Source organism: Empidonax traillii, unplaced genomic scaffold (assembly GCF_003031625.1).
Source record: "Empidonax traillii isolate 1590-97213 ecotype Southwest subspecies unplaced genomic scaffold, ASM303162v1 scaffold74:size2480735, whole genome shotgun sequence".
Classification (NCBI taxonomy): Eukaryota; Metazoa; Chordata; class Aves; order Passeriformes; family Tyrannidae; genus Empidonax; species Empidonax traillii.
Genome location: NW_020955267.1, coordinates 422,016 through 439,642, shown reverse-complemented (window position 1 = coordinate 439,642; position 17,627 = coordinate 422,016). Strand labels below are relative to the sequence as shown.

General features: G+C 34.9%; 1 protein-coding gene across 4 annotated transcripts in view; it reads left to right on the top strand.

Moving 5' to 3' along the window:
* SLC25A21 (solute carrier family 25 member 21) overlaps positions 1–17,627 on the top strand; it is a 248,677-nt gene that overhangs the window by 183,635 nt on the left and 47,415 nt on the right. For all 4 annotated transcript variants that reach the window (XM_027880708.1, XM_027880705.1, XM_027880707.1 and 1 more), the window contains one exon: positions 987–1,070. In XM_027880708.1, coding sequence (XP_027736509.1) covers positions 987–1,070 — 84 coding nt within the window. The remainder of the gene's footprint in view (positions 1–986; positions 1,071–17,627) is intronic.

Genomic DNA, 17,627 nt, shown 5'->3' with positions numbered 1-17,627 from the left:
TTTTTTTTTTTTTTTTTTTTTTTTTTTTTTTTTTTTTTTTTTTTTTTTTTTTTTTTTTTTTTTTTTTTTTTTTTTTTTTTTTTTTTTTTTTTTTTTTTTTTTTTTTTTTTTTTTTTTTTTTTTTTTTTTTTTTTTTTTTTTTTTTTTTTTTTTTTTTTTTTTTTTTTTTTTAGTGCTATATGGAAATTAACATTGTAAAAAGATGTTTTATTGTTAAAAATGTATTCTAAACTTCTCTGTACTATTTACTTGTCTGTGTTGGCTGGAGTTTTAAAACTGAAAGAAATAGGGTTCTCTAACTGAGATACTTTGTAAAAAAATATAGTTTTTATACATGCTGTTGCTATTCATAAATCATAACTAATAAGATGTTTACAATCTTAAATCATAATCTTTAGTTTCTTTTCAAGGCCATAAGCTTCATGTTGAAATTTTTATTGTTGTCAAAATGTGAATAGAGAAAATAAGGTTTTAATTATAATAATTCATTACTTGGTTTTAGTGTTCATCTTATTGAATTATGAAAAATAAATGGTGCTCTAATTTCTGTTCATGTCTCGGCTTGATTTTTTGTTATAATTGTGTCAGATATAAAAAGGGAAACACAGGATAGTATTCCATTTTAGATTTTCAAAAACAGGATTTGACTCAAAAACTCACATTAGTTTCAATAGTCTTTGGACCAGGCACAGGGTTAACAGCTTATTTTTCAAACAACTAAAAAGAGGTGTAAATGTCAAAGGTGATAGCTATACTGTGAGTTTCATAAACTACACAAAAAGTTACTACTAAAGCTCTATTTTTCCTTCGTTTAACAGCTTCTATGAAAACAGTGTTAATAAGTATATCAGGAACAGTATATAATAATGAATCAGAGACGTAAAAAAAAACCCTTTAAAACTCCTTTTATATAATAATTGGAAAGTTAAAAGTGACTTAAAATCCCTGACTTCTCATGCTGTGATGTAAATTGTATTTTTTTTTAGGTTCCAAATTCAAAGAGGGAAAACTGATCCAACCAGTTACAAGAGCCTGGGGGACTGTTTTAGGACTATTTTCCGACGAGAAGGGTAAGAGTATATGTTTTTAAAATTGTCAATTTTATGAGACTTTTCTTAATCACCCATTTTCCAGACATTAGATCCTCTTTATGTTCCACTCTTTCTTTTTTTTTTTTTCCAGTTGCCAGAATTTACAAACATGTAGTCTTACATAGTGAACACAATTTGAAAAGTCTTAATTAGCCTTAATTAGACTCACAATGTCAAATTTTGCTATTAAGGTATGTTAAAGATCAGAATGCACCGCTGTATAGACAGTGGTGCAAATAGTGCTGCAGCACCAGGAGCAGGATGGTCACATCAGTGTATTTATGTATCTAGGCTCTTCTGTCATCTTGTCCTGGTTTTCAGAACTAGCTCAGCCTGAGCTGTTACCAGATCAATGGAGCACTTGTTTCCAAGCTCTGATAAACTGGCATTCCCAGTTAGCTGTGTTAGACAATGTTTCCAGGATCTGGGTGAACAAAATTCCACAGCTTTTTAGTTTGACAGAATATGGAAAAAAGGTTTATGGTCATTAGTTACCTGAATTGTACTGCCTTCACAAGGTACCGCTGCTCTAAGCCTGAGATCCTCTAAAGGACTTGGGTTCTGATCCAGAAAGGCATTTAAATATAGGCTTAATTTTATGAGCAGTCCAGTTAAAGCCAGTGAATGTAATTGGATCAATCATATGCTTAAAGTTAAGCCTGTTATCCACAGGAGCTCTTTGGAAGCTAGCCTTTAATCAAGGTAACTCTAATTAGTAAATCCCATATTTGAGTAGCTGGAAGGCTTTCCATAAACTTTGTAAATACAATAGCAACCCAATTTTTATCCGTGTATCACAGAATTACAGAATCAATTAGGTTGGAAAAGACCTCAAGTCCAACCTACAGATCAACAAGTCCAACCTATATATTCATCAGGATGGAACTGTTCGTGTATACTGTGGCATAGAAACTGGGTATGGAGGCAGCATAGGTGCAAGTGAGGCATGGAATTCTTGTGTCCACAAGCTGTGCTGGAAAAACAAAGGTGAGGTAAGCAGTGAAAATTAATAACTAGACCAGTTTTATTTCTTGCAATGAGGCTTAGCTAAGCTGTATTACATAAGCACATACCTATAGAACTGGACGGTTTGAAATGACAAAGCAGGGAGATGGAGAGAACCTTTGTTGATGTTGAAAGAGGTAAGTGTCACATCTGCCCTTATTAGTGGTAAATTCATTTTTGTTGAAAGGTTAATGTTATTTATTATCACTATAAGGCATTAAAAAGCTTAAAAGCTAAAGAGCTTAAAAGCTAAAAAGATTTCACAAAAATGGTAATTTTTGGCTTCTGAGGTTTTCTAGACTGAGTATATGTTAATATTTGTTCCTTCTCGAAAATACTACATTATCATTATTCACAGTCATGTAAAACTATTTTTAAACATAGAACCAGTTTCAATATTTAAGTCAGTGATCATGAGAACAGTATTTATCTCATCCAAACTCATTTGTATTTTATTTTGTTGAACGACTCACAAAATGTAATATTAAGGTTGGGTAGACATATCTGGAGGATGAGTCTAAATCAAGAGACAGTTTCCAAGTAAATTTATTGATCATGTTTTTTTTTTCCTGTAGAATTCTTGTGCCCCGATACTGGACCAGAATATTTTTTTAATATTTGTATCAATTAGTGAATCTCTGAGCAGGAAAAAGCAGGTGATAACATGAAAATATTGTACATTTAAATCACTGTTTAGCAAAGGATTGCACAAAACTTCTGTGGGGCTAGAGCTAATACAGAGTTTTACTTGCCTATTTCAAAAGCAGTCAATACCGACATAAACAAAAAAGCAAATTTTATGAATAACAGTTTTTCTCCAGGAAGTTAGAGTCAGAAAGTCAGTTTTAAACAGTCATCAATAGTAAGCATTAGGAAAAAAGAAGATGAAAAATCTTAGAAAAAATATAATTTTAATTTCGGCTAAAAATAAGAAAAATCATCAACTAATCCTGAAAAACCTATTTGACTCCGTGAGTCTTGCATTCCCATTTATAGTTGTCTGGTTTTCTGGAGCATGGCAATTATGACAGTTGTGAAGGAAGTGGGAGGTGACTGAATTATTTTAGTTAGGGAAAACTTGAATCCTGATAACCCTTTCCTTCGGTGACCACAAAATTATGCAAATGAGAGCATCAAGAAAGGGCTTCACACTTAAATACTAAGCAAACAAAATCAATTTATGAGGGATTCAGATTCAGGTAAATCTTTGAGAAGGATATAAGAAATTCATCTATGTACCATGATTGTTTCATATTGGTAATATGACATACCCCATTGGTGTGTGACATTTTTAGACTCAGTTTTTTGAAATATCTAAATCAGTGTACACTGGCTATAAAGAGTTTAGGCATCTTTCTCCAGCACTCCAAATTCCTTTCTGGTATATGTGATTTTGTGTTAAATTGACAACCAAAAAAAACCCTAATTAAACAAAGGAACACAGTGGGAAAAGAAGTGTTGCTAATGGCCTACCTCTGAAAATTTTTATATTTGGAAATACTGCTTATACTCATTTGCACTTACATTTTTCAGTAGCAGCAACTACAGTAAGCAAGGATGTCAAAACCCGGTTCAAACAAGACCCATTTATAATGCCTTAATTTGTTGACCTTCTTATGTTGAGTTTAAGTATGCATCCTAGGAAGTGCTTATTTTTATGAACACATATGCAAATGTTTCATTTGCTGCAATGCTTCTTACTGAAAATCAATTATTAGTATGTTACTACAGTATCACAGCAGCAATCTGATGATTTTATGGAGAGCTTCTTCATCACAAATAATGTCCAGAATTCTTTAACCATTCTTCTGATTTTCTTCTCATAATAATGAAAAGAACAGAGCAAATATTTCCCATCTAACCACTAATAGAATACTGTCCATTTCAAAGCATGAGAAGACTCCTTCATCTATACAAAACACTAGAAATCTTCTAACCAAAAAAAAGCCACAGGGAAAAAAAAACCTAAAAAAGCTCCCTTCTCCCAAACCTTGACCAGCTCTTTAGATGGAATAAATTTTCTTCATGGGAAATTAAATTCTTCAAAGAATCTATCCCTTGAACTCTTTTCTTGTCTTGCAAGAAAATAGGAGCCACAAAACATAAAATTTAATTGAAACTCACTAAACGAAGGCTAAGTCAAGCAGAGCATTAAAGGTCACACAGTTTGCTATTAAAGGGAGGCAGGAGTATTAACTTCAGGGCTTTTGCAAACTTGTTTTTGGAGTGTCCAGTTGCTGCTAATTGCACAGGGGCTGCAGCAGTGTGGATCCTTGCAGGTGATGAGCAGCCTCTGCTCAGCTGGATTTGCTAGGAGCCGTGCAGCCGAGGTGCTCCGATTTCACTTATGAGATGACGCATGAATTGACAGATCTTTGACAGTGAGATAAACCCACCAGGAGCATATCTGTTTATTGAGGAGTGACAGCTTTATAGCCAACATAAAAATAATCTGATGTTTATTGGAGAATCCTGTTTGGATACAGGATTAACTGAAACCATTAATAGAGAAAACTTTTCATTTGTTTTAGATCCTACCAGTAAGAGGTTAGGTTGTGTTAAACAACCAATTTTTATATAATCGTGATCTTTGCTCCTCTTGTATTCACTTGCTTTTTCTTTCCTAGTCACTTAGGTTGGAATATGAAATGTAAGAATAAACCAATGTTCTAGCTGAATGTATATATTGCATTTATATTAAAGACACATGGTGTTGTGTCTCATATTAAAAATAAAAAATTATGCCCATCTACACTTTCTTAATTTGAAGTTACAGCATTAAAATGATGGATGCTATTATTTCAAGTCTGTAAACAACTTTGTTCTTATAAATTTGGTTTTTCATGGGCTCATAATTTTAACAGTAAATGTTCTGGCTTATAGTTGGCTTTTTTGGTAGGCACTTGGTCAAGAAACCTGTTATTTTCTTGTTCATTTGTTAACTTGCCTGGAATAGAGGGGGTAGTAGTGTCCTGTATTCCAGTTTTATAGTTCAGTGTTTGAATAAGTTACAGTTTAAAATGCTTCTTAGCCTTTCTTAGAAATGGATGGTTCTGGGAAATTGCAAGACACAATTGTTGTTGATCATTTGAGACTTCATTACTTCTGCTGAGTTATTTGATTGTTTAATTTGGTTTGGGAAGGAGCAATTACCTCCACATTTACACAGCCCAATGGCTTTATAACTATTTCTTGTTTTCGGCACCACCTTACCACTCTCTTGTACCTATAATTGTCTGTATGACCACACACACCTTTTTTTTTTCTTTTTTAATAAGCAGCACCCTGACTCATACATTAGTAGGATTAGGTTATAAAGCTGCACAAAACTTGTCTGTATGGGTGGGGTAGGTGGGAGAACAGCCAAGACTAAATAGGAGCTGGATAAGTGCAGAGTCATCAGCAAACACGCAGAAGCTGGAGGGCTCCTGGTTTATGTGATATTAGCTAACGTTTATCAATTAAGGAATTTGCTAGCACTCTCCTTTGTCCTGCCTCTATTCATGGACTCTCTGTCATGGTAATAAGTGCTTAAGAGACTTCAGCAGTGCTCTTGAGGCCTGGTTCTCCCAGCTGGCTGCAGATAATACTCTGCTGCTTCTAACTGCCAGCAGGTCAGGGAAGGAGACTGGCAGTCTTGCAGGCAAGCACTGGCCTCTGGCACTCACCAGCATCATCACTGCCCATTCCTGGGGCCCAGCTGGATGTGTGCTCTTCCAGCTGAGATGAGGAGACCTATCATAAGGCTGCCAAATAAGAGTTACACAAGATACAAATACTTGGCTACACTGCGCCCGAAGCCTTCAATAAAATTGCCAACCAGGGAAGTGTGACATGGTCAGTCATACCAGAAATTCCTTTTCCCAGTGAGCATTTATGGAGATTCATTTCCGCTTACTAGAGCTTTCATGTGGTATCAACGGATCAGACTTTAGGCTCTGCTTTCAGTGCTCTCAGGCAAGAAGTTGTAGATTAAGGTACTATTTCACACACAGAGAGTGTGTGTGCCTCACTCCTTGGTTTCTTGTTTGCACTTCAGACCAGGAGGAGCAGAAGTGAACTTAGACCCATACATGCTTGCTACCTTCAAGAATCTTGTTTCTTAGTAGAGAACTACCTATGCTGTCAGAGACTGTGATCTTGCACACTGAAGCACAGGTACCTTTTCTCTTCTGCCTTCACTACAGGAGCAGTAACTTCCACCTGAACACTGAGTCTGCTAGCACTTGTACTTCAAAAAAAACTATATGTAGATCCATCTAGTCCTACCAGCCTGTCTCACCCTTACAAAATCATAGTGCTTGTACCAGCCTTGCTAAAGTGAGATTGACAGTGCAAAAAAAAGGGCATTACACTGCCAAAATTTCGATCTGTATGTGTCCTAATGCATCCCCATAGTTCATAGCATATTGCTAATTTTTCTTCTTTTCATCTGCCATGTTGTAGAATTATTCTGTGTTTCTCATTATGCTACACTGGCATCCCCCTGCCATACTATTGTGTCTACTTCAGACTTCACTAAAAACCTGTGATTTAGAGTATCAGAAATAATTATCACATTCCTGTGTGAAATAATATAATCTGAAACTTAAAGTGTCAATTATGCTTTATAATAAACTGTTGAATTGAGAACTGTAACTGAAATTATAAAGGATAGTGCAATGGCTTAAACTGTGAACCTGTGTGGAATCTGTTTGCTCTCATGAATAAAAATTAAAGTCTTAAGGCTGAATTTTTGAATTTTCAGAGAGAATGGGCTTCCAGAACCTGGGGGGGGACATGGCAAATTCTTGTAGTACATAATTAAATTTATAAACTTTTTAATCAGTCAATTTACTTTTGGGCATAATGCTCCTCAAGAAGTGCTCTCATGCCTGTGAAGTTTGGAAGACAGGATTCACACATCCCTGAGGGATATTGGTCTCCCAGAAGTGCAGTAAAAAGAAAAATTATGCCTTAGGATAGACTAGATGCCCCACAGTCAAAGAATTTCAGAATTTCTTCTGGTTGAGCCATGAAATTTAAATATTGAATAAAGTCCTCATAAAGGCTACTTTCAAGATTAGATTTGCACATAAAATTTGACTGACTGAATTTTCCTGATAATTTAAGATTTTGATTTGTATTAAACTCACGTGGTCTTAGATCAAAAATGACCACAAAGGAGACATCTTTTGTGTATCTATGTGAAGATGATGTGCATTCTGCTTTCTTTTGTAAATAAACATTCACATTTGATAATGCAATTTTTTCTCATTTCCCAATAAAGGTAGAAAAAATGTTAGGAAATTTTGATGCCTCATTATGTTTTAAAATGTGTGTGCATATGTGTATGTATGCCTACTTATAAAATGTTCTTGCATTCTTGGTGTCTAAGTAGATAAAATTAACCAGTGTCAACAATTAACAAATCAACAAATAATCTAGTGCCAGCAATCCCAAGTGGTTGGATGCTTTTGCAACACTAGAGAGTCACAAAACAAAGATGATATTTCTTCTTTTAACCTATGGATCTCTAAACACTTCACAGAAAAAGGAAGTACCAGTATCTAAAATATACAGGTGGGGATACTGAGGCATAAAGTGTCAGGGAGTCAAGTAGACTAGAGCATGCATAGAGGTGGTTCTTACAGAGCAGGCTGGTACTGTGTAGTTTCTTTGCCCCATGGTAGCATCAAAGCTCTGAGGAACATGTGTGTTATACAAAAATTGCATTATCTGATACAGGCTTCTATCAGAAGAGGTCTGAAGATTTATTCGGCAGTCTATTTTGTGAAGGAGTTTGTCTGATGGCATACATGGACACAGTGGCAGGTTTAAACCTGAAGCTGGATATCCTGACTGCAAGGCTACCTCCCTGTTCTGTGAACCGCATTGTCTCCAGATAGTCAGCAGTATTTAGTGTTGTTACTGTCATGAGGTTTTCATCATCCCATTCAAGCAGGAATTCTCTGTTCCTGACTGGAGGTTCCCTACCCCCATCTTCATATGTTAACACTTGAAAACATAAAAAATTGGCCTTGGAATGTGAAAAACTTTATATGTGTAGCTGTCTAAAATACAGTGAAGTTGTAGTGGTGTGACTAAGGGCAGCATTTGACTAACCACATTTTTACTACTGACGGACACACATTTTGCTTGCAAAATTTCATCTGGTATATATGGCAATGCAGTAAACAAGAACACTTCTAAATAAGAGAATTGCTTCTGAGACTCCTGTACTTTAAAGATGAAACACATGCTTATTTATTTCCCATAGGAACAAAACACAATAAAATCAAGTAAATCTTAACAGCATCCTAGAAGTAAATAGTCCAGACATTAACTGGCATTAGTTATCATTTGACAAGGCCACTCGTTTACACTGGGAGTCTGATCTTTATTTTTTAAAAGTACAAGTTGTTGTAGTTTTTTTCAAATATTTTCATAATCATATTGTTTTAGTCTTAAAGATATGATTTCTCAAGTGTCTCTGTTTTCTAATACTATAACATAATTAGAACTCATTATAACATTAATATTTATAGCAATAGCTGCTTGGAATCAGATGACTGCATTATAATACTTACAGTGGCAAAAAGATACCTACAAGAATTGTTTACAATCCATTTTTATGTATCTGCCCTAGTTAGTGAAAGATCAACAGAACTAAATTTTTAGTCCTTATGATTCTAAAATTCAAGAATATTTATCATTTTGCCACATTAGGTTCCTGTTGGTTTCAAACCTTATGTTTAAATAGATCAATGTGATAATTATGCTTATAATAAACCTCCTTTTAGGTCAAGTGTGTGGAAAATATCATACTGTGCTTTATCATTAAATTATCTGAATGTGTTTAAATTCTCTGACTGCAAAGAATATATCTTCAAAATTTGGTAGCCTGGGATGATGGACACGAATTTCTCCCAGTTCAGTAACTGATTCAACATGAGAGGTTGCAGTATTTCACAGCGGTAAAGCAGATGTTTTTTCCTGGGACCCTGATGGAGACATTTCTGCCTGGCACCATTCACCTCAGTTCGGGCAGGAAAATGGTGCTGCATCTGAGCCCCGAAACCACAGTGCCTCCAAGCTGCTGAGCCGAGAGCCACCTAGAGTTGGAAAGCTGGGAAGAGCTTGTACATGCTGTGCCGACTGTCTTGCCCTTCTCCAGGCCTTCCTTGGCTTGCCCAGGGCTGTAAAAAAATTTCAGCTAGTGAGAATCTCTTAGGTCAGGAACCAAGACCTGATTAAACTGAGTTTAATCACAGCCACGGCTCTGTATCCCCCGAGCAAGGATTTCAGGAATTACTGTTAAGGCTAAGTGGCTAAATTAAATTTAAGCCATACTTTGGGATCATGCTGCTTTTTGGGGATCTGTCCCTAAAAAACTTGCTTGTTCTGAAATGATATCTCTTTAGTGCCATTAAAGTCTCCAGAACTGAAACCTGTATTTAAGTGTGAGAAACTGATCCAAGCCCTGACAGAGAGATGCAGGAGGCAGGCGACGATGGGGGTGGGGGAAAGAAGGGGGAGCTGTGGTCTCTCAAACCTAAGCTGAGGCAAGGTTGTTGTATCCAGCTACAGGCAGATAAAAGAATCTGAAATCTATCTGAAATCTCTTTCTTACCAAAGGAAATAGCTCTGAAATCTGATGATGACATCGTCAGTAGTTAGCTGTCAGAATTAGCTATTTATCAGTTATGTAAATCTAGCCATTACATTTAACATTTCATAAACCTAGTAGTAGAGGTATCATGAGGTGTAAAATTAATTGAAGTTATGTGTTGTACTTCTTTAAAGGCAAGAGTTATTTACTTCTTTGTAGTTTGGGTTTCTGGTAGCCATTATTTGTTAACCTTTCCTTTAAAATAAAAATTCCGCTGTATCAAGGAAAAAAACAGTGACCAGAGAACAGATAAATCAGTTTTATGTCCTTAGAACAGCTGACTTCACACTTTTATTACATTGTTTGAAATAGCATCTTTTCATCTGGAAGGAATCAGTTTAAAATGTGATTGTCAACACAACAAAACCAGCTTTTTGTTTAAAATGGCTGCTCGTGAAGCTTAGAACTACACTTTTGCCAAGATTTTCTTTACAGACATTAGTTACTAGAACCAGGAGATTTTAGATGGGATGTTCACAGGAAATACCTGGCAGACAGCATAAAATGCAAAGTACAGCATTTTTATTTTAGCCGTAGAAAGCATGCCTGTGGAGATGAGCAACAGTGTTTTAGGTGAAAAGCTTTGTTTCTCAAACAGAAGTTTCCAAGTTGTAGTTTGAAGTGAGCAAGTGAAAAATTTTTTCATACCTTGACCTAACTAATCAAACAACATACATTTAGCATATTTCTTGGACTAGATTTCATACTTATTTGTAATGACACTATTGTGCCTCTCTCTAATCTGCATGTCTTTGTCTCATCTAATTTCATTTCTTCACTGGTTACATCTGAAAACACAGCTTTTTCTCTTTTATGCCAATCCTTTTAATGACAGTAGTCCTCAGTTTTTTATTTATATGTAATTTAGTTCTATTTGAACACCTAAAATTTTTAAATCTCTAAAAAATATAGATTAAGATTTTATGCAAAGTCAGCTATTGCATTCAGTAATAAAACATTTTCACTTTAGAAATAATTGAGCTTTACATTATATACATTAGCTCATTGTTTTAACTGTAAATTACAAAGACGTAGTAAGACTATTAGAATAGGTAGAATTTTTCAGTACTCATAATTTTCTTGTTTTTAGGATAGGTTAATTTAAGCTAATAGTAAAACTATTGCTTATAATATTTAACTAAAAATTTTTTATTATGCTTTACTTCAGAAGTGTAGATATCTTCAATTTTTTTTCCTAATAGATTACTTTGGGTTTTTTTTTTAATGTTGGAAGATAAATAGTATTATGCAAGAAACTTCTAAAATACATCTTTATTAGGAAGGCAGTGTCTCCCTGACAAGAGTTCTTTTTGTTGAATCGTAGAGCTGCCATTGCAGCAGTAACTGCTAGGTAGGCTGATCATTCATCTCTAACACCATCACCCTCTTCTCTTTTCAATACTCTTTACCCAATCTGAAGTTTTCCTGTATATCATGCTTCCCATTCTGAAAGAAATTTAGTAATCCAGATGTTGAGAAATTTAGTAATCCTATTTTTGACCATGGAGAAGCAAAAAAAATTCCAAAAGCAATGAGCCAACTCAAAATAAAAAGGCAAAGTAAATTGCTATGAATATTTGACAGTTATGTTGATTATCAATGGAATGCATCTTAAATAAAACAAGATAAAATGGAATTAGCATGGAATATGGAAATATTTTAGAAGACTGTGTTTCTGTGTAGTGCTAACTCATAATTCAGGGTACATTGCATTCCATATGATTCAGAGAATCAAACTGTGAAAAACAGTCTATTTTGCTTGTTATGCTATTTGCCTCTTCAAAGAAAATAGAATTCTAAATATGTATGAGGTTGGTTTCTTAGTTTTCATGTTCTTTGCTTACACAACTTTACTTACAGTATGCTGTGGTTCTTTACCCTATAAATATCCATACTAACTTTAATGCCATAAAAATAATTTTATTTAATTTTAAAAGTGTCTCCATCAAGTATAGTGCATGTATAACACACTGCGTCTCCTTACAGGAATGCATTCACATAGGCGTGAATAAAGTACACCATTGCATTGTCTATCCGGCGCAGAGAGCTGCTTTCACAGTAAGCCAGCAGGAACTTCGTAATGAATTTCTGAAGGCTTTGTGAAGCATATGAGGCAGTAACTCTAACTGAAGCATTGGCTCTAGTTACGAATACAAGATCAATTCGCATGCTTTTTTTTTTTTTCACAGTTTGCCTTCAGTGTTTGTGTATTTTTGTGTATTTTAGCTTTGCCTGAACTTGTGTATATGCTGTTTTGCTGTTTTGTAGCTGGCTATCATACACTGGGTGTCCCAAGTATAGAATTATATTTTAGACTTATTTTAATCTGATAAATGGAATTTTCCATAATAAGTAAGCACCTGTACATCATAGGAATCTGGTAGCCAAATCCAATACATTTCTTTGCTGTTCTTTGTAGCAGTTGAGCTCTATGGCAGGGACAAATTCTTCCTCACTACTGATGTATCCTAATCTTGGTAGGGGCTCAGATCACTTGCCGGTAAAACATTTCTTGATGAAACTAATTTTTTCATAATTTGAATACCACATGAACTAATTTTATATCCTGACTTAACAAAAGTCAAATTTTGATGTATTTAGCTTCTTTAATTTGCAAAACCTCATTTTGCAACAAATTATATATTCCACTTATGTCTTTATTCCAGTATTTTTTAGTATAAAATACTTTATAACATCAAAAACATCATAGGTATTTTAAGAGCTCATTTTCTATACCACTTTTATTTGGAAATGTCATCTATCTTCTATCGGAATTACCATTTAGTATATAAGTAATATTTATTCTTTTGATTGCCACTGTCATTTAGAAGCCTAAATTTGGCCTAAATGTCATGGATAAAACTGAAATACTAGCTAACTAGCATTTCAGGCTTTGTTTTAGTATATTCTTATGTAATATGCCTCTGTATTTGAAAATGCAAAATCGTATCTTACATAGTATTCACATTTTCGTATACTTATTGGGTTCCAACATATTAAAATATTTTATCTAATTTTTTTGTATTTTCTTAATAAATGGGCAAGTTAATTTAAGTATCAAATCTAATTTAGATTTTCTGTAGGAAATATGTACAAAGCAAACCAAACCTTTCAGCTACATTTTAAAAACTACCATGCAAATTAAATATATTGTCACAATTTTGAGAATAATACAATGTCTCCAGGAGCTCATGTTAATGGTTGCAAATAATTGGTAATTTTTCAAACCTATAATATAACAAAAAGAAAAATATTGTACATTTTTAACAAATAGCAATTTTCATAGACTTTCTCTAAAATTTTATAGTTTTAATTTTATATAGAGTTACATTTAAAAAAAAAAAAAAAAGGGGGGGGGAAGCAATTTAATGTATTCCCGAGAAAAATTATACTGGTGTAAAAGGTGAAAAATTGACTAGTGAGCAATTTAATACAAGGAAAGTTAGCTGACATTGCAAAATGCTAGGAATCACTGGCAAGAAAGTTTTCCTCAGTATTCTGTTTGGGAAAATGTAGTTTTTGAAGTAGATCTTTCTAAGTTACCATGAGGGAATGCTTGGAATTTTGTCTTTCTACCAAAAAGGATTGTTTTTCCCTTGATTGTCATCAGTTTGCTGGGTTGTCCTTCTATTTAAGCTATTAACGACTGGTGTGCTGCTTGGTCTCAGGTGATCCATAAAAAGGAATGAAGCCTTGGGAAGGTAAACCATCACCAGACTGGCTCGGTGTATCAGCCTTCCATGACGGAAGCTCTTTGTTGAGAATTGTTGGCAATTCCAGCAGTTTCCAACTGAAGATAAGAGCCAGCGTTCTTGGATAATGCCCTCGATCACACACCTGATGACAGACTCCTGCATGCAAGTTTTTTCAGGTGCTATGTTTGCTCAGTAATCCTTCAGTGCCAATCTTTTCTAAATGGTGAGCAGGTCCCGTCAGTAATGGACATCAGCCATTAGGCTTGTAATATTTGTCATATATCAGGTTACGGCTTTGTTACTGCAGTGTGATGAATGGATGCTGTTATGCTCAAAGAAAATAAAGAAGTGCTATAAATTTAGCAGTCAGTACTAAATGACTTGTTACTTTAGGGGCCTGATTCACATCCTTCTGAAGTCAGTGGAAAGTATTCTGTTCACTAAAGCTTTTATATCAGGCCTTAAATTTTCTTTCTCTTTTAAGGAACAGAACTCAGGGCTGCCATTAAAATACAGTTCCTCCTTACTCACTATATGCAAGTTTACACCTATATAGTAATTTTAGTCTAACTCTTACTTTATGTCTTAGGGTTTATTTTCTGTGCAAGTGTTTTGATTAAATGTGGAAATGTACAGAGAGCTAACCACAGAACCTGACAGGTCACTTATGAACTAATCAGAAATGGAACTTAGGTGTTTGAAAAGTCATACAGTATTTCTTACAGATATTTTTCTCAGGATTCTAGGAATTCCTACACCAGATTTGAAATTCTCTGTGCTCTGATTTTATGCTTTCTTTACTTGTTGGCAATATTCTGGAAGCTGTTCTGAGTAAAGATAGGGTTAAAAAATTATTGAGGACATAAAAATCTGTCCTGGCCAAAGTCGGAATTGTGTTTCATGCTGTTTGCAAATTTTGGGGGAAGTTCAGACAATACCTAAAGGAATTCTAATTCATTAAAATAATTTCTTGTGGCATAAAGATGATTAATTTCCTTTTTATATTCCAGGATATAAGTAAACCTAGTACATATGAAAAGTAAGGCACAGTTTTAAGACATGCAAGCGTTACCCTTTGTTTGTTACTAGCCTTGTGTGCACAACAGTTTAAGCTGGGGCCAGGGGTGGGGGGAGGGGTATACTGAAATATTGCTTCTAGCTACGTCCATAAAAATCCTGCATAACTATTTAGTAACTAGCTATAATGTTTGCTATAACAACTCCAGTTTCAAATGACCTGCTTCTGGGACACGGACTATCATCTTACCATAATATAGATGGTTATATGTGTTGCTAAAGTGTTTATGCTTATTTTTAAATTAGAATTGATCCTTTCAAGTTCAACCTGTAACTGCTATATGACCCTCATTTTCATACTCTAGCTAGTTGTAGTATATAAAAATTTACTCCTTCCCATTGTTTTGTAAATGTGAGTGCCCTCCATTGTGCTAACAGGGAGATGACCTAAATCAAACATAAAAAGGAAAATAAGTATACATGTCAAAAGAAAAAGGTAAGAAGAGAAGGGTCAGTCAGGAGAAATACACTGGAACTTATGTAGCTTAGTGTGTTAATGCTGAGAAACTTCCTATATAAAACGCATTTTTGGCAGATACTTGACAAAGAAAGTGTCTGGGGCACTGTAGTAGTAAGAGAAGCAAAAAGGGAAGGAAAGCATTCTGTACCAAAAGATGACACAAAGATAGGAGGGAAAGAATAAAAAAATTTCCAAAGGTAGGTGTGATAGGATACAACATGCAGCAGACTAAAAACTGGAATGTATTCTTTTTGCTTTGTGTAAGCAATAGTATTTGGTTTTCAGTAGAGGAAAAGAGCAAATTTGAATGCAAACTAATTACAGTGTGCAGATCCTGGTTCTTACTGCTTAGACTACACAAATGCTTTAAAACTCTCTCTAAAAAAAAAATCCTGGATCTTTGACCAGTACAGTCTGCCACTGCTTACCTACTCCTTAGAACCTTCCTTTATTCCTTCTGTGCCAGGTAAGTAATTTCATTCAAAATGAATCTCAAATTGCCTTCCAGAGCATAGCATGTAAATTTGCTTCTGTCCTGCTGTGTGATCGTTATATATAGTCTGCAGTGCCGTAGGCTCTATATAAACAGTGCACTTTTTCCACATTCATTAGTGACCTGCAAGTTCTTCTGTGCTACCTTTCTAAGGTTTTTCTGGCATATGACCTAAGCCTGTGTTTAAGACAACATATTAAATTACACACTTCTTAATTTTACAGTTGCCCTAAGTTTTAAGATAACCAGCAGAATTTAGGCACCTGTAATTCTGTCATGTAAATAATATGTATGTATTGTGCCCACAGATGTCTAACAGGCATTTCTACAAGTCTGCATGGGAATTGTATAAAATATGAATTCAGAGAAAACTGTGTAGAAAGTACCTAAAATATATGGGCTAGTCACCATCCATTATTCTATTTTTTTGTAATTTTTTTTAATGCAGTTCTTTTCATTTGTGAAGGGTCTTGTTCTTAATCTTAGAGTTTTCATTGTCATACAAGAAGTTGCAGATAACAATGGTGAAAAGTGAGGATGCCTGATAGCCTTCCAACTAGCCTTGGCTGTCTACATTTCCTACCTTAACCGATGCATAACCAAAGCTTCTGCTTCTGTGATTCATATGAGACCACTTCATAAACACCTGTGAATAGAAATTCTCTCACAGGAAGAAGTTAATTAAAAAGCACTTATATAAGTATATATGTAACTATAACAGAAACATCTAAATGACACTCCTTGCCCATCGTAGAAAAGCAGCTGAACTAAGAATTCTGTTAGCCCTCAGGGTTTGCTACTGACTTCATATATTTGCCTGACAGTACTTCACCAGAAAAGAAACTAAACTAAGCACCTATTTGTATATAGCAGAACTCTGAAATAACTCTTAAACATGTGGGACAAAATCTGCTTTGTCCTTAGAGCCAATCACAAAGTTTTCTTAGCAGCCTACAAAGATGATCATCCTACCCAAAAGACACTTAAACAATAAAGCTGCCTAAAGTGCTGCAGGGAAGAAGATGTAGTCAGAGCACCACTGTGCATATCCACATATCTCAAGAAAGTCCTACCAGGATAGACCCTGAGACAGAGGGCGACATGTTGCAAACTAGAGTATGGACAAGGCCCTACAATCTGGAAACTGCAAGAACAGCTACTAATGCTACAGTAAAAATTGCTTATGAATAAAGCTGCTTATAAAACCACTCCTGCACAGATACATTTCACTTAAACCAGAAAATCTGTACCAACAGTTCTAGTACTGTGAAAATCAATGTGTGGTTCCATGAACAAGCTATAAGCTACTATTTTCCAAACTGTGATTATGCTTTTAATTGAGAAAAACAAAGTGAACACAAATAAACTGCTCTCTTTGGACCATAACAGAAAGCTTGGATTTGATACTGATGGATAAAAAAAAAAAAAAAAAAAAAGCCATGTTTACAAAAAATATTATCACCTCAGTCTAAAACTCTTCCTGTAAGAAAGCTCATACAGTTGCCAGGTGGAGACAGCAGGTAGGCTCAATCCACTTTTAGGCAGTTCCAGACCTTGCCTAAAACACACCCATATGGTTGGGCTCCTCAAAAAGTACATTTGCATCTGCTACCTTTTTTGAGAAATAATAGCTTCTGAAATATATTTTCCTTTGTACAATAGCTTAAAGGGCTTGACCAGGGACTGAAGATTCTTACTCCTTCTGAACACAGAGAAATACAGACCATTAACTCCCACGTGCTTGAGTGTGGTCTAACCACCATTTTAAAGCCTTTTTTGGTAGCTAGCCCTAGATGAAGGAGAGTAAAGATGGAAATACTAATTTTATTAGTTTTTGTTGCAACTTTGTACTTCAAAATGTATACATAGAGTACGGCCAGATATAGTGAATTTGGATAGAGTCACAGCTTCTAATTCTTTTCCCTAAACTATTTATGATAATAAATTTGTAAAACAAACAAACAAACAAAAACAAAACCACAACAACCAAAAGAAAAACCCCACAAAGAAACCCTTGCAGATGTGGAAGAGGGTAACTGAGCCTGACTTTCTGGTTAAGAGAAGTGACCGATTCTTCCTACCATTTCCCGTGCAAAATTTGGTGTTTATCTTCTTGACTGTTTTTGAGGGGTGATGGTGAACCATGGATCATAAA